The sequence below is a fragment of the Schistocerca americana genome, chromosome 3 (genome assembly GCF_021461395.2).
Source record: "Schistocerca americana isolate TAMUIC-IGC-003095 chromosome 3, iqSchAmer2.1, whole genome shotgun sequence".
NCBI classification, from domain to species: Eukaryota; Metazoa; Arthropoda; class Insecta; order Orthoptera; family Acrididae; genus Schistocerca; species Schistocerca americana.
In genome coordinates, this window is record NC_060121.1 from 411,113,549 (window position 1) to 411,135,298 (window position 21,750).

Sequence of the window (21,750 nt, forward strand, 5' to 3'; positions counted from 1 at the left end):
GTGGGCACATTCAAATTCGCCTACCAAACCAAGAAAAGCCTCGCAAGATTTTTCTGCCAGAAAACTGATGGCAACGGTGTTTTGGGATGCCAAAGGGGTGTTGTTGGTTGAATTCATGGAACGTGGTACGACCATTAATCAAGACGTGTACTGTGAAACAATAAAAAAGTTACGACGGGCTATACAGAACAAACGCCGTGGTACGCTGACTTCCGGTATCGTTTTTTTGCACGATAACGCCCGTCCTCACTCTGCTCGCAGAGTCCTTCAAGTGGGACGTTATCAACCATCCACCTTACAGCCCAGACCTGGCGCCAAGTGATTATCACCTCTTCATGCATTTGAAGAAATGGCTCGGGTCACAGCGGTTTGATGACGACGAAGAGCTCAAAGATGCGGTCACAGGCTGGCTCCAGGCACAAGCGGGTGATTTTTATGCAGAAGGAATTTCAAAGCTTGTGAAAAGATACGATAAGTGCCTCAATCACTATGGAGACTATGCAGAAAAATAGTGCAAAGATGTAGTTGTAAGATGTATATATTAAAATATTTTTATTTAACTTGGTGTATTTTTTTAAATCAACCGGAGGTTACTTTCTGAACGTGTTGTTTCTGAACTGTTGTCGCAAGTTGTACACTGCAAATTTGAACTACTTCCTTGAAGTTCTTTGCGGGTAGCTTACAGTGCAACAAGGAAAACCGTACCTTGAATACTACGGACATGTCACACATGCACTGAGTGTTCATCCCGCTAATTAACGCTTTTCAGGTGGTAATGAAGTGCTGGTACCACGTAACATTAATGAGCTCCAAGCTGTCATTGGAAAGCATAAATATTACATTAAGTTCATTGCAAACATTGCACACTGCACCACTGAACCATCTGCACTGGAATGGTGTTCCCTCTGTATAGTCTCAAGAATGTCAGGATGCATTTCAGCAGTTAGAGGACATGTTATTAAGTCATCATTGTCTGATTCATTTTGATCCAGCTATGCCTCCTGAGTTAGCTGTGAATGCATCTTACCAAATCTGACCTTGCTCTCCAACTGAATTAGTTCATCTGATAGGCCAATTCTTTTTGCCTTGAAGACTCTCAACAAAAAACAGTACAATTACAGTCAACTTGAAAAAGAGGTACTCACCATTATCTACGGTGTTACCAAGTTCCACAAATATTTGCAGGGTCAGAAGCTATATTCGATTATATATCATCAGCCTTTAACAGCTTTTTTGAATCATTCTAAGCCCATCCCACCACAGACAGCACAAAAATTGCAATATTGGGCTATGACGTCTGATTATCAACAGAGTTGCTGTACAGGACCACTGCCCAACTCTGAAGCTGACCTCTTGTCTCTGTTACCAATCGGTACCAACATGGCATTTGATTCATCTGAGGAATCATATTATCAAGTTAATATTCAGGGTTTTGAAATTCTTCAAAATTTTCCTCTCAATTTTTGCCATGTTGCTGCACCAACTAATTTTGACCCAGCTCTTCAGATAGTTTTGCAATAAGTGTGCCATGGGTGGCTCTGTAGTTCAAACTAAATTCTTCCTGAGTGGAGCATCACTATTTCTCACATTATCACACACAGGTGTTCTGCTGTTGCATACAAAGTAGACGATTCACGAGTTATGATTTCTCACTCCCACCAGCACAAAGTTTTGTCCTTGTTGCACCTATGTCACGGCATGTAGTTCCCACAAAGCAACTTGGCTGTGCGTAGATGCCCAGATTGAGCAAACAACCTCTTATTATAATGTTTGTGTGGAACATCAACCAGCTCCACCAAAATGCTTTTTTGTGAGGTCACTTTCGTCTAGGTAATGGCAACTCAACCACATTGATTTTGTGGAGCCATTCTGGAACACACGATGGTTGTTCCTGGCAGATTCATACGGTACATTTTCTTTTATTGTTACCATGACATTCACCACTAGTGCTAGTCCGGTATTGGCCTGGTCTTCTATTTTTTTGTCTTGAAGGTCTTCCGTGGTCCTTTTCTCAGACAACAGACTGCCATTAACATCAGCCAATTTTCAACAGTTCTGTACCATCAACGGCATACAACATGTTACAACTGCTCCTTTTTTTCGTCCTCAGTCTATCGGTAAAGCTAAACGATTCTTTTGAACATTCAAAAGTCATATGGAGAAACTCCGTTCCTACCATACATGGAAACAAGCCTCATGACTTTTCTTTCCTCCTACCTCTCCTTGCCATGTGATGGGAAGTCATCGGCAGAATTATTACATGGCTGTCATTACCATTACATCTTCTGCACCAAATCCAGAATCAATTTGTTCTGCTAGGTCAGACAAAGTCTGAGTTGCAGGATGAAGTCTTCTTTAAAGATTTTGGCAAGAAACAGAGTTGGAAGCACAGTGGCATCACAAAGGTCTTGGCGCATTCTTTTTACATCGTTTACGGTTTTGCTGGAATGCAATGGTGTCACCAAAAACAGCTGCACTGCTCTTATGTCAGTGATTCTGTTGCAGAATTTTTACCCACAGACCCAGCATGCCACTGGGGTTCGCACAGCAGACATCTCCACGTCTTTTGGCCAGCAACCATTCAACATGATGCCAATGGATACTGACACTGTGCCACTGCTGTCATCATCCGTCCTGCAGACTAAGCTACTGTCTATGGAGGTGCTGCACCCAGACAGCCATCACACTGGCCAAGGAGTTCCAATTGCTTCAACTTGATCAAAGCATCCGTGTCACTGGATGTGGGTGTGCAACCTGTGCCCATTTTTTTTTTGGCCGCAGATAGGGAGCTGCCATTGGCTGTCGTTCCCCTCTCTGTCTCCTTATCTACATCTGCATTCAGGAGTCTCCCCCACCCCACTACCCCTCCCTGCAACTGTCACCTGATGCAGCACTACACCATGATGGTGTGGAGGTTTGAGCAGGGGGAGGGGGGAGGGAAAGAATGTGATGGCATTATCTGAACAATAAGGTACCATGACAAAGATGGTCCCCACAACGAAACCACAAGTACACACAGTGATGAATGAGAGACAAGAGTATAGACACGACCTCAAAAGTTTTCATACCCTGCTGCTGCTGCTGCTGCAGACCTACTTGCATCAGAGTGGAGTGCATCTTAGTCTACTCTGCAATCATTGGCGAAGACAACATCATTGTCTCACTGCAGAGCCAGCAGCATGAGAGTTTTATTAGACAGAACTATGTAGCAAAGTTTATAATCAATTGTACCTTGAGTGAAGACACCATTATTCTGTACTGTATAAAGTGACAAGTTAGTGTTCTGTGAGAAGAACAAATATACATAAACTGTTTTGTGGACATGAGTTGTTTCAAAGTTGAAATATTTCATCTTGTTTGGGTTATAATAATGTGATCTAACATTTTGTGTGTGTTGTTGTATAAACTATGCCTCCCCCAGAAGTTAATCCAAGAACCCACCACTGTGCTAATGAGAGTTTTTTTCCATCTGGCACAATAATAAAGTAAATAAAAGGCAACAAATACTACTACAAAACTCTGAGTTACCAATAAATATCAGAATTCACATTAATATTACTTAATTTCTGATTAGTGATGTACGATACATTATCCAGAATTAGCTAAACACTGAGAAAAGCTCATCCTTTAAATGCATAAATAGCATATGTGACTGATGGCAACTGTTAAAGATATACTAGATAAAAGTACTTACTCTTTTTCTTAGGATGGGCAGCTGTGGGCCTCTCTGCACCTTCATCTTCTGAAATGAACAAATAATTCCTTTATGCATAAAAGAAAGGACAATAAGTTCTCTAGGCACCTATATGAAACAAGCATTCTGAATGAAAGCTTGAGTTATATTGACAATAAATAAACTCTCTTATATTTTCCATTTTCTACCTAATATATTGCAAAAAATTATACAATACATCAAAGAAAGAATATGAATTTACAGATGTCTCATTCTATCAAAACTCTCCCTCCCCCATGCTTTGAATAAAATACAACACAGATGAGCTTACTGAAGACTGTATAAGAAGGGTGACAAACAGTATGTACAGCGACAGAATCGCCATCACTGTCATTACAAACATTACAAAGTCCATTTACATTACAAGAAGACACATTTGGACTTGAGCTTCTTAGGGGGCTTATCTAAATTTAGGTCACTTGACATGGAAAGACCCCTTAAGTAATGACCAGAGTTATGTGGAAGGAATAAATCAAACCATTTTAAACAACACAAAAATTTAAAGCAATAAAATGCAGGCATAAGAGCAGTGTGGACGAGACACACTAAGTATAAGCTCTACAACAATCCTTGTTATCAACTTACACAGCTGCTCTAGATCCACATAACAATGAAATTTACACCACAAACATCCAACAGCACATCCAATAACCAGTAAAACATCAAAATGCCCTCCTGTCTATAAATGCAACAAGGTACCCTAATAGAAGGCTACAGTTCATCAATGAGTAAACAATACAGAACTTCAAGAATAAGTTGAACATAAAACCATGCGTAAAATCTGATGCATGCTTTTTTAATGAAGTGGTGACAAAAGGCAGATGAGCTGATATTGCACTGGTTTCTGGAAAAAGGTGGCTGCCTTCTTAACCACAGCTGGACACCTGAGGCATGTATCACATAATGTGGGTGCAATTGTGCATCATTTGTAGGATAAATCACACAAGCCATTTTACCTACCTGCTGTCTGACAATGTGTTATCATCAGGCAAGGATACTAAAAATTAGTCACACACTGAGATCACCTGCACCAAAATCAAGCAAGCCTTCTCGTTAAAATGTTGCCACATTTTACGAGGCAGGACTTTTATCCATATGGAAAGTTGAATAGGATATCTAAATACCGAGGAAATCAATTTAATGAGTTTAAGTGTTATTCTATCCCTCCAGATATTTTCCTACTGACATATGTTCTCCCCCTTTCCCCTCCCCAACAGAGAAAAGACAAGGTAACTGAATGCATGGGGATTTCACAGTAGACGCCTTTACTTCCCTTTTTGATTATTGTGTCAGGTTCCATATTTCCCTGGATTCAGATAAGTCCTGGAGCTCATCAACAAAATTATTTTCGCTTATCCACCATACGAGAAGAAAAATGTCTGGCAATATGGTTGGCTACTTGGAACTCTTAAGGGAGTGGATTTTCATAAAGCACAGAAAAAACTTGGCATCAGAAGTGGATGTATCATGATCGCCCAATTGGAACTCACAAATGAAATTACAGAACAGAGCAACAAGTATGGATTGCCTCTTTGTATAGAATTGACAGATTTTGAAAAAGCCACTGGCTCAGTTTCAACAAAATCTACTCTAACAGCTCTTAAGAAGCAATGCACCGATTCAAACTATTAGAATACTGAAGAATATATATGTCAGAGCTACAGTTTCCAATAGACTTAATCATCAGAATGATGGAAGACTTAGTCATCAATATGATGGAAAATTCAAAATTGAAAGAGGAGATTGGCAAGCAGATTACATATCAACAAAAATTCCGCAGCAGTCCTAGAGGTTGTTCCCAGATTCTTAAACTGGGTAAACAAAGAAGGAAGATGTATTAAGGAACATATCTAATTAACACTTGTTTTCCTGATGACATGTTTGTTTCTTAAGTAGATAAACTTGACAATGAATGGAAGAGCATAAAAAGCAAATCTGGAAGTAAGCTCAAAAATCAATTAACATAAGACTAAAATAATGTGTAACCAACACACTTAAAAGCAAATAGTGTGAATGTTAAAAGAAGTCAGAGAACTGTCTGAAGAATTTCTGTATTTATGACAACTGATGATAGCGACATGGAAAGAAAAATAATTAAACGGAATTCTAAAAATGGTTTGGAGTGTTTTTGATAAACTAAATCAGATTGCAAAATTAAGTTTCTAATATGCTTGAAAAGGAAAGTTAACCATCTGTATGTATTAGCAGTTTTGACTTGTGGCATAAAGACATGGGCTTTATTTATAAATAGCCACTGAACAACTGAGGGTTGAAAAGAGAGCAATGGAGAGATGAGCATCAGGGATAATTACTAGAGAGAGGCAAACAAACAAATGGGTCATTGAACAGACTGAAGTGGGAGGTGTAATTAAGACTGCTATGATAGTGAAATGTAGGTGATAGGGCATGCAGTAGGACAAATGTGAAATGTAGGTAAGAGGGCATGCAGTAGGACAAATGGATAGCATGTGGACCTAGGCTATTGTCTCACGAATTCCAAAGGATAAGGAAAGACTGGAATAAAACCCTAATGTAAGATGGTTTTGGATATGGGGCACTCAACAACATGGTCTCAGCACCACTACAGTCAGCTGTGCCCACAAGCAGAGCTGTTTATACCGCATTAAAGTCCATATCTCCTCTCCAGTACTTTAGGGGGATGAGGCCCAACAGTTCACTAGTTGGATACTGCCCAAGGAGGAAACCACGTGTTAAAGGCCTATGCGCAGTGTGGAGAGAAGCACTTCCTTCCACCTTTGGGGCTGGCAAGAAGCCCACCATGTCTACATTGTTGATTTGAGCGATTACTGTTTGTTGTCCACTATCTCCAATCATTCAGTCTCCCTCTGTGGCACATGGCCCTTCTGTCAGATGTGAAGATGGTGGGCAAGAGGACTGCACACTGATGTACAACAGCAACCCGAGATGCTTCTTTGGCTGCATTGTTCGCTATGTCGCTTCCCTGTACCCCGATACCTCCTTGCCTTGGTGTTGGAATTGCTGACATATGTCATGAATAACCTGAATCAACTGGTCTAGCTGACATATGTCATGAATAACCTGAATCAACTGGTCTAGCAAGTACATATGCTGGACGGCTTGTAGCACACTGAGCGAATAATAACAGGTGAGAAATCTTTTGCTGTGATGCCTCTGAATTGCCTCCTGGGCCATCAAAATGCCATATAACTTTGCATCATAACCTGCGAATTGTTTAGAAAATCTAAACAGGAAAAACCACTAAACAACCAAGGGCATTGCCTTGATGGGATCCATCCACATAAACAACTGTGACACTGACTTAAAATTATTGAAGACTGGTAGATCGGATGTAGCCTACCACACACAACCCAGGAGAAGAAAACCCTAATGTGAGTGAAGCTGAGACAAGTGAGAAAAAGAAGAAAGGGCGAAAGAGGAAGAAAAGCATGCAAGGTGTCCTATCTAGGGAGCAGCTGGAAGCCCTTGAAAGCAGAGTGTAATGAGGGGACATATGTACCCCCGCCCCCGCCACTTACCAGAGGTACTCTACTCCGAGACTGCATTGGAAAAACTAGCAACACAGACAGGGCAAGAGAAGCACAGAGAGACAAAAGATTAGCAAATATAACAGACCACACAAGAGGAGAGGAAGGGAGGGGGAGAAGAGTAAAAGAGCAGGTAGGGTGAGGACTGGGTTGGACCACCAAGCCCAGAGACAGTTGCAGTCTGGTCTAGGCAGAGGAGGCAACAGAGTGTTCTGCCAACCCCTCAATGGACCAAGAAGATTAAGTGGTCCTCTCTCAAGGAGGGTAGCAAAAGTCTGCTTCATGAATAAAACTTAAAACTAAGTCAGCTGTAGGGGCATCATTTCCTAACACCAGGGGTAGTGAGTTAGGGAGATTAGGAGTCTAACACAGGGAGGAGCTGGAAAAGGACAATACAGTCCTTGCAAGAGACTGCACAGATTCATAGTCTCCTTTATCACCCATAGTTTGTCTGATGAAGTAAGAGCAAGCCATTCCATATTCTAGGCACCTACATCTGGCCAGTTTGGCCACGTTATCAGTGAGTTCATTCCCCAAGATCCCAATGTGGTCCATACAAAGGTTACCGAGTGTCCACACTGTTCAAGGGCATACAGGGAATCCTGGATAGGAATGACTGTGAGGGATGGCGAGGGTAGCACTAGTAGACAGATTGCAGAAAGGACCCACCAGTGCACGAACAGATATGTTCAAGAGCCCGAGAGATGGCTACCAACTCTGTAGTGGAAACACTACAGCCATCTGTAATGAGTATAAGCAAAGCCTACATGACCAGCAACCATCGAGCTAACAGTTAAGACTAATACTGAACCCTGGGATGCACCAAGGGTGGAGCAAAATTGGCGGCGGAGGGCCTTGGGATGAACCTAGTCTTTCGGACCTTGTGATAGGTCAACACAAAGCTGTGCCCAAGGGACGCACCATGGAGGTGTATGGGAGTGTGTCCAGAGGAGAGGTGGAAGAGTAACAACTGAAGTTCAGACAGGAGAGACCGAATGTGGATTGCGATTGTAATCCCTGATCGAGTCCGTCATATGGGAGATGGATTACCGTCTTTGAAAGGAAGATATGGTAGTTCAGATGCTTAGGAGAGCTGCGAACATGGGTAGCATAACTGACAAGCTGCTGTTGGCACCTGATCCATAGAGGAGGGACCTCAGCCTCCACAAGTAAGTTATTCACAGGGCTAGTCTGAAGGGCTCCTGTCACAATGCAAACCTCGCAGTGGTGTATTGGATCCAGTTTCTGCAATGCTGAGGGTAATGCCAAAAATTGAGGTGGGATGGTGTCAGGACTTTGTAAAGCTTCAAAAGAGTAGTGCAATCTGCATCCCAGCTGGTGTTACTCAGGCAGCAAAATGTATTATGGTGCAGCCAGAACTTTCACTTAAGCTGGCGAATATGGGGAACCCATGTTGACCGAGAATCGAAGAGCAATCCTAAAAAGTGATAAGCCTCCACCAAATAAGTCTCATCAAGGGAAAGTTCTGGTTGAATGTGTGAGTGGTACGACAGTGACAGAAGTGTGACGTGAGTCTTTGTGGCGGAAAATCGAAAGCTATGGGTGAGGGCACAGTCCAGCGCCTTTTGTATGGTGCCTTGCAGTTGACGTTCAGCGACACCCACACTATAGGAGCAATAGTAGATGCAAAAGTCATCAGCATACAAGGAGGGTGATATTGGGGAGACCACAGTTACTACTAGACCATTGATGGCTACCAGAAAGAGAGGGACACTTAATACAGAGCCCTGCAGGACTCCATTCTCTTGGCTATGAGAGTAACTATGGGAAGCACCAACACGAACCTGGAATGTAGAGTGCGACAGGAAGTTATGAAAATCAGGGGTGGACACCGGAGACCCTATTTCTGTTAGGTAACAAAGATGTGGTGTCATAAGCCTTTTGCATGTCAAAGACAGCTATAAGGTGTTGACACCAGGCAAAAGCTGTTCAGATGGCAGACTCGAAGTAAACCTGATTATCAGTACTGCAAAGACGTTGGCGAAAACCACCCTCAAGGAGGCAACATAGTTGCCAGCTCACCACGCATTCAAGCAACATACAGAGAACATTGGTGAGACCTACTGGGCGATAACTGTGCATCTCTAGTGGGTACTTACCAACTTTTAGTACTGGGACAATGCTGCTTTCTTGTCATTGCGATGAGAACTGACCCTCGCTCCAGAGGCATTTAAGAATAGCTAAGATATGACTCTGACAGTCCACTGGTAGGTGCTTGAACTTTTGGCTATGGATGCAATCTGGCACTGGGGCTGTATCAGGGCAGTGGACTAGGATACTGACAAATTTCCACTCGCTGATGGAGCATTATATGGCTCCAGGTGGCATTTAGTAAGAGGTAGACATCCAGCGGAGCGACACTGAGGGAGGGACAGAAATACCAGGAAATTGTCACTACCACACAGGTCATCATGGACCCTCCAGGGGATGGATGAAAGATGACAAGGGCTGCAAATTGAAAGGTCAATGGTCGAGAAGGTCCATGTGCCACACTAAAGTGTGTAGGGGTACCAGTACTCAAGAATCAAAAGTCAAGTTGTGCCAGTAAATTTTTGAGGTCTTTACCAATGTCAATGGCCATGGTTCCACCCCTCAAAAAGTTCTGGGCGTTGAAATCGCCCAAGATTAGGAAAGGTGGAGGGGCTGAGAAATCAATGCAAACAGTATGTTCTGAGACAATTCACCATTGGGAGGGAGATAAACATTGCATTTATAATACCTTGAAATGCTCTTAACTGAACAGCTGCAGCCTCCAAAGGTGTATTAAGAAGTATGAATCTGCTACATAGAGTGCCTAGAACATATGTGCACACTCTATCCAACACCCTGTCATAGGCAGCAAGATTCTTATAATATCCCCAGTATCCACGAAGGGCTGGGGTCTGCATAGCTGAAAACCAGCTCTCCCAAAGGGCAATACAGAAGGCAGGTGAAATGCTTAAAAGATGTCATACTTCAGCCCGGTGATGGAAAAATCCACTACAATCCCATTGGAGAGTAAAGTTGTTGATGTACAGTGAGGCCACGAAGGGACCAAGGGGGCAGGTTATGCCTTAGGGTCACCTGCTGTCACTGGTTGAGGTATTATGGCAACAATATACATAGGCTCCAGGTTCCATTGCTTGGTGCGAACTGGGGCCTCAGGGGCTGCTGTAATCTCTACCTCAGCCACAGGAGTGGATCAGGAGGGATCTGGTAATGTCAGGGGGTCAATGGAATGCCCTTCTTGGAGGACATTTTCTTCTCTTTCCTCTTCTTAGAGGATTTTGATGATTGCCAGGGCTTCTCTGAATCAGTTTCAGGTAAATATGATGATCGCCAAGCCCTGCAACTAGCAGTCTGTAACTTCTTCAACCACTGGCTGGTGTCCAGTTGTAGTAGACTAGGGAAACCTTGGAAGAAAGTGTCCCAAGGGATCCCTTCCTCGCAAGAGAAGCCAAAGGAAAGTGATTTGTCTCTGGCTGGGAGGTGAGGACCAATGTCCCTGGTGGCCGGAAAGCCATGATCCCAAAGTCGATGTGGGGGAAGCAGCAAGAGGGGACATCACAACCATCATGGAGGCAGGCATGACTGAGTAGCCCTCAGAACCCACTGTAGGAGGTGTAATGGGCAGGAGTACCGTCACCGAAGGGGGCGATGTCATCATAGCTGCAGCATACGACACTGTTTGACATGGTGGGTGCAACTGCTCATACTCCTTCTTGGCCTCTCGGTAACTGAGTCTTGTATTCTGGTATTTCTTTCTCTCTGGGAAACCAAGCAATATAGTGGGCAGACAGAATGGTGCTTTCCACAGTTGACACAGACGCGCAGGGAGCACTCACATGCAGCACTTGTCCACACTCTATATAGATGGGGCTTTGAAACGGAAGACATGTGGCTAAATTTCAAGCACTTGAAGCACCACACAGGGGAGGAAACATATGGTTTCACACCACATTGGTATACCATCACTTTGACCTTCTCAGGCAATAAATCACCCTCAAAAGCCAGATGAAGGCACTGGTGGCAACCACACTGTCTTTTGGCCCCCTACATATACCACGGAAAATGTGTACAATCCCTTCACTCCAAGTTGCCAAGTAGCTCATCATCAGATTGTAATTGCAGATCTCTGTGGAAAATGATCCTCTGAATTAAATTTAGTCTCTTGTGGGGAGTGACAGTCACTGGTATGTCACCCAGCTTGTTACAAGCGATCAGTACCCGTGTCTGGGCAGGGGATACCATTTTGATCAAACTTGATCCACTTTTCATTTTAGAGATGGCTGCCACTTTCCCAGACTTGTCTTCTAAGTTCTCCCTTTATGGCCGAGACAGAATCACCACCTGTCCTTGTACTAACCAAGTACTGCAGAGAGTATTGCTCTGCTTGCTGCTTAGCTGTACGTTCCTCCCACAGCGTAGCAGGGAGAGAACATTTTATGGTCATATCTCTCTCCTTTGAAAGAGGACTGTCCTATCATAGAGACTGCTGGGGCCGTAAGGTCACCAGCAGGAGATAACTTGATCTGCTTCATTTGCAGCTGATCTGCCATGGTGCCACCCACTCCAAATGGAGGCTCTCCCCATGAGTGCCACCCAGCCTCAGCAACGGCTACCTGGCAAATAATCCGTTGCCCGAAGTCCCTGTGCCCCAGTCAAGGCAGGCACATACTCCTTGGGATAAATGGGGAGGTTTTAGCTCAGGCACCAACAATGCAATCACTGTGTGATCAGGCAGCTACCATTGTGCAGGTACTTGACAAACCCCCCCCCCCCCCCCTCCCAATGGGATCACTACTGTGCTGGGTTCAGGGTGTATTACCGTATTAAAGGGAAGGGTGCACAGATGGAAAGGCACAAAGGTGGAGCAGACACCACAGTGGGTGACCTTCCCTGCATGATTTTTCGAGAATTTTTAAAAATTGGTGGCATGCCAAACCTAACAAAGGGGGAACATGTGTTGTAGAATGCACAAGAAGTGGAAACTCGAAGCCTGATCATAAACCAGGTCCAAGCAGGGTCAGCATCAAGAAAACCATTCAATGGAGAGGCAGAGAGGGAAAGGAATAGTAGCATGCAAAGGAAGTAATGCTCCAAAAGTTGGGGCCCTGTGGTAGCTAACCAAGTACTCACAAAACACTTGTGAGCCACGGGGTTACAAGTTTTTTCATAGTGTATCACAAAACAATTGTGAGCTGCTGGGGAAGGAGGGGAGGGGGGGTTAAGTTTTCTCATAGTGTGTCAGGCTTGAAACCACTTTGGGTCTCTGAAGTCATCACAGTGGAAATTTGTTGAGCTGGTAACCGTTATGTTCTGAGGAACCAAATGTTACATCCTCGCTGCTAATGATTAATGAGTGGAAAGTGACCAAAGGATCTGTCACTGTAGGAATCTGGAAAGGCAAGCAAAATATTAGTTGACACAAGTGCACTTTACATAAATATATTGCATTCAACTTGTGGATGAAGAAATGCTAAACTGTTGACAACTTGTGGCAGCCACGGCTAAATATAATCAGAGGTCCAACATGGTCATGTGTATATGTACACAGAATGTTTAAAAGCAAAGCTATCTATCAACAACTTGGTTTAATGCCTGGCACCAACTAACTAGCAGACTAGTGCCCAGATGCCTGCCACCAACACCACCATCCTGGTGGTCTTCATTGGTAGGCCACCTGGACATTCTTCATTGGTGGTGATGTTCAAAGTGCCATACGTGGTGCCCGCAGAAATCTTCGAGGCACTGGCTCCGATCCAACAATGGAAATTCCAGGTTGTAATACAACAATACAAGGGAAAGATAGATTGCTACTTACTGTCAAGATGTTGCGTTGAGTTGCAGACAAGCACAATGAAAAGACAGTTACAGATTTAGCTTTCAGCCAAAGCCTTCTTCAGAAAAGGAAATGTACACACATTCATACACACATTCATTCACACAAGCAAGCACATCTCACTCACACATGCCTGCCACATCCATCAGCTTGGACCGGAATGCCAGGTCCATGAGACAGTCAATAGTATGTATCCCCAATGGCTTGGTCACATGAAGCCAACTTCCGAACAGCCTCTCAAAGCTGAGGTGGAGCACCACAAAAAATATCACAAAGATTGTAACAGTCTGTCAAACCAGGAGGTGGTGGTGAATGCCGAGTGGTGGTTCACCATCCTCTGTATATAAATTCTGAATTGAACTGGTCCAAAAGACTCCATTTGATATGTGAATGGCTTCATGCTGGACAGCATCTAACATCTTGAGATATGAAATATGGGCAGATCCATAAACCATGCCACCATAATCAAACTGTGATGTAACAAATGAACTATAAAACTGCACAAGGCAAGACCTGTCAGCTCCTCACACCTTTCCACAAAGGCATTCCAAAATATACAATGATTTTAAGCCCTTTGTTTGGAGGTCTTTCAGGTGCAAGAGCCAGGTTAATTTCAAGTCAAGCAGTGGGTACAAAAAGCACACCTTGTCCTTAAAATTTAAAACAGTGTCCCCAGTCTTTGGCTCCAGAAGGTGAAAACTGTGATAAACATAGTGAAAATTGACACAAATAGTATTCCTATGTGAGAACCTAAATTCCAAGTTTCCAGTCTCCTTATGGTCCGCTGAAGTTGCCTTGTCATCTCCGTCACAAGATTGGAAGAAGAATAGAAGATTGCAATGTCATCCACACACAAAGAACTTTTAAGGTCTTCTTGCTGCAGGAGCAAGGCCATTTGTAGTGAGTGCAAACAGTATGATACTGAATGCACTACCTTGGGGGTCCACATTCTCCTGAACGAAGCCATCAAACAGGGAATCACCAAATATAGCAAAGGCAACTCTCATCGAGAAGGGATTGAATACGAGGCAGCAGGTGTCTGCATAGTCCCCATTTTTGAAGTTAGCAAAGGATCTTGTATCTCCAAGTGGTGTCGTGAACTCTTCCACGACCAAAAAACATACCAACTAAATGGCTGCAGCATAAAAAAAAATAAATAATAAAAAAAAAAAGAGAGAGAGACTCCTGTATTACAGTCTCCAGCAGAATTAAGTTGTCCCACAGGTAACTTTTTAGGCAGGCACGATACTTGCCTGGTTTCCAAAAGGGAATTAATACTGCTTCCTTCCAAGTGATGGGGTACTGTCCATCAAAGCAGATCTAGTTGAAACATGATAGGAGTTTGTCTTTGGCTCCAAGGCACAGATGACACAGCATGACATAAAGAATCTGATCTGGTGGAGCAGTGTCTCTAGCTGCAGACAGAAATGATTCCAGTTCCCACACTGAGAAGGGAAGATTGGTGACCACCTCACTACAGGACAAGTAGTGAAGCTACCTCATCTCCACAGTCTTATGGAACTTATGAAGTTTAGGAATTTTCCTGGATGTGTTCAGCTTTTCTTTAGGTGCATCTACAATGACTCCATTTCTCAACAAGGCCATAAGGGGAGGTGTACTGCCCTTTCCTGAAATCCATTTTATTGAATACCTGGACTGCTTAATGGAAGTTATAAATTCTTTTCCAGAATTCTTCTATTCGCATAGGAGTTGTCTCACTCTTGCTCTCAAAAGTGTGAAGGCACGAAATTTTTTTAGAGTTGGACGGTGTCTGAACTGCCATAAAACTGCACATCTGAGTTTGATTGGCAAGTGTCGTTCTTCATTCTACCAAGGGACATGCCATTGTCTGAGGTGATTGTTAGTCTGGGGAATGGAATTGGCGGCAGCTCATTGGATCATTCAGGTGACATGGTCCACCAGCTCCTGTTGACATTCTGTCGTTTGAAGATGGCCTGCTAACAATATCACAACCAGTTTGCCTTCTGAAGCATCCATCTTTGCAGCCTGAGTCAGCAGGTGTATCCATACCAGAAAAATGTCACTGGAGTGCAGATCTGTGGTCACTTCCCAATTGAGCTGAGTTTACAACAGCTGGGTAGCAAGAATGAAGGTCAATGGCTGAAAATTATACTGTAGCTCTAGGACAGGCAGATACACTCTAAATGGATGGGTGCTCAATAATTCGACACTCAGAGGAAGTGGTCGCTGAGTCCCACAGTGCATTGTGTGCAATGTTGTCACTCTTAAGGAGGAATGGGCGGGGGAGTGCCACAAGAGCACAGATGTGAAAGATGTAAAGAACACACAGTAATTTTAATTCCACTGCAACTATTTGTATGTTCATGGTAACAGGGACACAAGAGCAATGGCATCTGTCATTGACTAAAACAGCTACCCCACCCTTAGCCCCATTTGCGGAAGATCACCCTTCCTGTAGGAATGGAAGCTCCTTAACTCAGATGTCATGGTGACTTTAAAATGAGCTTCTTCTAAACAGATACAAAATTGTTTCTCCTTGGCCAGGAACTATAATTCTTCCAAATGCGATTGGTATCCATTTATGTTCCACTGCAATACAGAAGTCCCTGTGGGAGTGACCGATGGTCCTTGCCCTTGGCGTTGATGATTTACTGGAGAGGTCACGGGGACCTTTAGTTGGTATCCAGCTCTCCGGTTCCTCCATGAAGATATCACTATTCCTTAGTGTAAATACACTACCACAAAGGAAGAGTGCTCACTGGTCCAATAGTTTGGCTGCCACTTTCTTCCATTTATTTTTTGTGCAATGTTTTTCCTTCCTTACAAGAGGAGTTGGCTGTATGGCTAGAGAGGATAGCTTAGTGGGCATCTGATGTGCAGTGGTATGTGGTCGAGCTTAGCTCCCCACTGAGGACTTCTGAATGGCTTCAGGATCAAATGTAGCTTTTCTCCATGTGTACTGTGACAAGAACATGTACTTTAACTTGAATCTGTGGTCTGGGTCTGTGTGGAGGCAACATGCTTGGCAACTGGCTTTTTGAGGGCTGATGCAAAATAGGTAGCAGACATCAGAGGCTGCATAGCATTGAAAGCTTTTTTTTAGTTTCATCATAGGGTATGCATCTCAACTTTCAACTCCTCAATTTATCTTTCCTTGTTATAAACCCTGTACTTCCAGCTCCATACTGGATGATCCCCACAGCCGTTTATACATTTCAGGAGTAGTATACAAGAGTTGCCCAGTTCATAAACTGAGCCTCCACATTTCCACATGCAGCCCTTCCGTTACATGACATAGTGGTATGACCATACCTTTTGACATTTGAAGCTCACACTGAATGTGGACCAAACAGTAGAACCTTCAGACGGATATTATCTGCAAGAATAAGTTCAGGTAATTACAGGGCAGGGTGTTGAAGGTTAGAACAAACATTGCAGTTTTTTCCCATGTGGCACTGTCTCTCCTCATGTAACTCTGCACTTCCACAACAGCCAGATTTTCCATTCTTCATGTAACTCCCCAGGGTGTATCTCCATTATATCGAAGCAGCTAACCATGGTTGGTTGGTTTAAAGAAGGGGGGGGGGGGGGGGGGGACCAAACTGCGAGGTCATCGGTCCCTTGTTCCTGGTAAAATAGTTACACAATGGAAAGAAGAAAAGAAAGGAGACGTACAGCACAATAATAGGACAATGGAAGAATCAGAAGAACGATAGGACAACCAACACTACTATGGACAAAACAGTAAAGGAAAACCACAGAAACAAGAAACAGGTAGAAGGGATAAAAACAAGATAGCAGATGACCGTGGCTGGCCGACCACAAGAATAAAAACGAAAAGCCAGCCACTCTGCAACACATTAAAACATCCAGCCTAAAAGCATTAGAGTGGAGAACACAAAGGGACAAAGGACATACACAAAAACTTATATAGAATGATAAAACCCACTGTCACGTATAAAACGTAAAAGTAAATTAGCCAATGAGGTGCTGTCAGATAAAATTAATGGCAACGATTCCGGTAACTGAAGAGTCCATCGCAGGGCAGCCAAACAAGGGCAGCTCACCAAGATATGGGCCTCTGTCAGCCGGGCACCGCACCGACACTCAGGTGGGTCATTATGGCGCAGGAGGTAGCCGTGTGTCACCCAAGCGTGGCCAATGCGGAGCTGACAGAGAACCACAGAGTCCCTGCGAGAGGCCCGCATGAAGGACTTCCACACATTCGCAGTCTCCTTAATGGTACACAGTTTGTTGTGCGTACTAAGGTTGCGCCATTCTGTCTCCCAAAGTGGCAAAACTTTTCAGCTTAGTACTGAATGCAAGTCAGTTGCAGAGAAGCCTATCTCCATAAGTGGTTTCCGTGTAGCCTGTTTGGCCAGATTGTCAGCTAGTTCGTTGCCTGGGATTCCAACATGACCTGGGGTCCAGCCAAACACCAATGAATGACTGAACCATTCCAGGGAATAGATGGACTCCTGGATGGTCGCTACCAGAGGATGACGAGGGTAGCACTGGTCGATAGCTTGTAGGCTGCTCAAGGAGTCAGTACACAGAAGAAACGACTCCCCAGGGCGAGAACGGATCTGCTCAAGAGCATGAGATATAGCCAATAGCTTGGCAGTGAAAACACTGGTGCCATCGGGCAAGGAATGCTGTTCAATATGTCTTCCATGGACATACGCGAAGCCGATGTGAACATTAGCCATCGAGCCATCGGTGTAAACCACTTCATGGCCTCGGTACATGTCAAGAATCGAGGGGAAGTGGCAGTGGAGAGCCGCGAGGTTAACTGAGTTCTTAGGGCCATGTGAAAGGTCCACGTGAAGCCGTGGCCTAGGTGTATACCAATGGAGGTGTACATGAATGGACCTCAAGTATAGGTGGTAAAGGCAAGGAGTCCAGTTCGGAAAGAAGGGATTGGACATGAACTGCAATTGGAAGCCCTGACCTGGGCCACCAATGTGGGAGATGAACTGTCTGGGTGGGAAAAGGAGACAATAATTCGGATGCACAGGAGAATTATGTACATGTGCAACGTAACTGGCCAGCAGTTGTGCATGCCTAAACTGCAATGCAGGAACTCCAGCTTCCACCAGGATGCTGGTCACCAGGACTCGTCATAAAAGCTCCTGTCGCTAGGCAAACACCACAGTGGTGCACTGGGTCGAGTAAATGCAACGCTTAGGGCCCCACTGAACCATAAATCAGACTCCAACAGTCAAAGCAGGATTGAACAAGGGCTCTGTAGAGCTGCAGCAGTGTAGAGCTATCTGCACACCAGTTGGAGTTGCTCAGGCACCGGAGGGCATTAAGCTGCTGACAGCACTTCTGCTTAAGGTGACGAAGGTGAGAAAGCCAAGTCAATCCGGCATTGAAAATCAGACCTAAGAATTGATATGTTTCCACTACAGTGAGTGGATCACCATTAAGGTAAATTTCTGGTTCCGGATAACGATGCGACACCGACAGAAGTGCATAGCACACGACTAAGCGACACAAAACAGGAAACCATGGGCTAGAGCTCATGACTGCACCTAGTAGATGGCTCCCTGTAGGCACTGCTCAGCAACACCAGTACTGGTGGAGCAGTGTGAAACGCAGAAGTTGTCTGCATACAGAGAAGGTGCGACCGACGGCCCTACAGCTGCTAGACCATTAATGGCCACTAAAAATAGAGATACATTCAATACATAACTCTACAGGATTCCATTCTCCTGGATATGGGGGAACTATGGGAGGCACCAACTTGGACATACAAAGTACTACATGACAGGAAGTTTTGGATAAAAATCGGGAGCGGGCCTTGGAGACCCCACTCATATAATGTGGCAAGGATATGACGTCGCCAGGTCAAGTCATACGCTTTTCGTAAATCAAGAAGGACAGCAACCAGGTGTTGGCATCTGGAAAAGGCTGTTTGGATGGCAGACTCGAGGGACACAAGATTATCAGTGGTAGAGCAACCCTGGCAGAAGCCGCACTGTCATGGAGTCAGTAGGCCATGAGGCTCCACAACCCAACCCAACTGCCGACACACCATACATTCCAGCAGCTTGCAAAGAACGTTGGTGAGGATGATGGGCCGACAGCTATCCACATCAAGTGGGTTTATACCGGGTTTAAGTACCGGAATGATGGTGCTCTCCCGCCATTGCGATGGAAAGATGCCATTGCACCAGATCCGGTTGAAGACGACGAGAAGATATCGTTTGTAGTTAGATGAGAGATGTTTAATCATCTGACTGTGGATCCAATCTGGTCAAGGAGCTGTGTCAGGGCAATGTGCAGTGGCATTGAGAAGCTCCCACTCTGTAAATGGGGTGTTATAGGATTCACTGTTGTTTATAGTGAACGACAGGACTTTCCCTTCCAGCCACCGTTTGAAAGTGCAAAAGGCTGTGGGGTAATTCTCTGATGCAGAGGCTTGAACATAGTGCTCAGCAAAGCACTCGGCAATTGTGTTTGCATCAGTAGATAACAAGCCATTTATGTTAACACCGAGAACTCCTGTTGGGGGTCTGGTACCCGAAAACACGTTTGATCCTTGCTCAGACTTGGGAAGGTGATGTATGGCACCATATGGTCAAGACATACACTCCTGGAAATTGAAATAAGAACACCGTGAATTCATTGTCCCAGGAAGGGGAAACTTTATTGACACATTCCTGGGGTCAGATACATCACATGATCACACTGACAGCACCACAGGCACATAGACACAGGCAACAGAGCATGCACAATGTCGACACTAGTACAGTGTATATCCACCTTTCGCAGCAATGCAGGCTGCTATTCTCCCATGGAGACGATAGTAGAGATGCTGGATGTAGTCCTGTGGAACGGCTTGCCATGCCATTTCCACCTGGCGCCTCAGTTGGACCAGCGTTCGTGCTGGACGTGCAGACCGCGTGAGACGACGCTTCATCCAGTCCCAAACATGCTCAATGGGGGACAGATCCGGAGATCTTGCTGGCCAGGGTAGTTGACTTACACCTTCTAGAGCACGTTGGGTGGCACGGGATACATGCGGACGTGCATTGTCCTGTTGGAACAGCAAGTTCCCTTGCCGGTCTAGGAATGGTAGAACGATGGGTTCGATGACGGTTTGGATGTACCGTGCACTATTCAGTGTCCCCTCGACGATCACCAGTGGTGTACGGCCAGTGTAGGAGATCGCTCCCCACACCATGATGCCGGGTGTTGGCCCTGCGTGCCTCGGTCGTATGCAGTCCTGATTGTGGCGCTCACCTGTACGGCGCCAAACACGCATACGACCATCATTGGCACCAAGGCAGAAGCGACTCTCATCGCTGAAGACGACACGTCTCCATTCGTACCTCCGTTCACGCCTGTCGCGACACCACTGGAGGCGGGCTGCACGATGTTGGGGCGTGAGCGAAAGACGGCCTAACGGTGTGCAGGACCGTAGCCCAGCTTCATGGAGACGGTTGCGAATGGTCCTCGCCGATACCCCAGGAGCAACAGTGTCCCTAATTTGCTGGGAAGTGGCGGTGCGGTCCCCTAAGGCACTGCGTAGGATCCTACGGTCTTGGCGTGCATCCGTGCGTCGCTGCGGTCCGGTCCCAGGTCGACGGGCACGTGCACCTTCCGACGACCACTGGCGACAACATCGATGTACTGTGGAGACCTCACGCCCCACGTGTTGAGCAATTCGGCGGTACGTCCACCCGGCCTCCCGCATGCCCACTATACGCCCTCGCTCAAAGTCCGTCAACTGCACATACGGTTCACGTCCACGCTGTCGCGGCATGCTACCAGTGTTAAAGACTGCGATGGAGCTCCGTATGCCATGGCAAACTGGCTGACACTGACGGCGGCGGTGCACAAATGCTGCGCAGCTAGCGCCATTCGACGGCCAACACCGCGGTTCCTGGTGTGTCCGCTGTGCCGTGCGTGTGATCATTGCTTGTACAGCCCTCTCGCAGTGTCCGGAGCAAGTATGGTGGATCTGACACACCGGTGTCAATGTGTTCTTTTTTCCATTTCCAGGAGTGTATATCTCGCAACACTCCTGCTTCCGTCGTTTGATAAGTCGGCGAACGCGAGCAAGAAGCTGTTTAAATGCTATGAGGTGCTCCTCCAGGGAAGGACGCCACTTATGCCGCTGTAGAGCTCACCGATACTCCTTAATTGCTTCAGTGACTTCCGGTGACCACCAAGGGACTGCCTGTCACCGGGGGCACCCTAAAGAGCGAGGGATCACGTTTTCTGCCGCAGAAAGGATTGTTGTAGTCACCTGCTTACCCACCGCATCGATGTTCCCGCGTGGGGGAAATTCAATGGCGACATCAGAGGTGAAAGTTTCCCAGTCCACCTTGTTTATAGCCCATCTGGGGAGGCATCCTCGGGCCTGATGCCGGGGCATTGTCAGGAAATGGGGAATGGTCACTACCACACAGGTCGTCATGTGCCCTCCAGTGGATAGATGGGAGAAGTTGTGTGCTGCAAATTGATAAATCAATGGCCAAGTAACTACCTTGAGCCACACTGAACTGTGTGGCAGCCCCAGTATTTAAGAGGCAGAGGTTGAACTGAGACAGTAAAGTTTTGACATCTTTGCCTCAGCCAGTAAGCACGATGTCACCCCACAAGGGGTTATGGGCATTAAAATCTCCCAAAAGTAGGAAAGGTTTAGGGAGTTG

The 21,750-nt window shown here is 45.3% G+C and overlaps 1 protein-coding gene across 1 annotated transcript in view; it reads right to left on the reverse strand.

Moving 5' to 3' along the window:
• Positions 1-21,750, reverse strand: part of LOC124605532 (surfeit locus protein 6 homolog) — a 73,645-nt gene that overhangs the window by 34,722 nt on the left and 17,173 nt on the right. Inside the window, exon 2 of the mRNA XM_047137279.1 lies at positions 3,695-3,742. Coding sequence (XP_046993235.1) covers positions 3,695-3,742 — 48 coding nt within the window. The remainder of the gene's footprint in view (positions 1-3,694; positions 3,743-21,750) is intronic.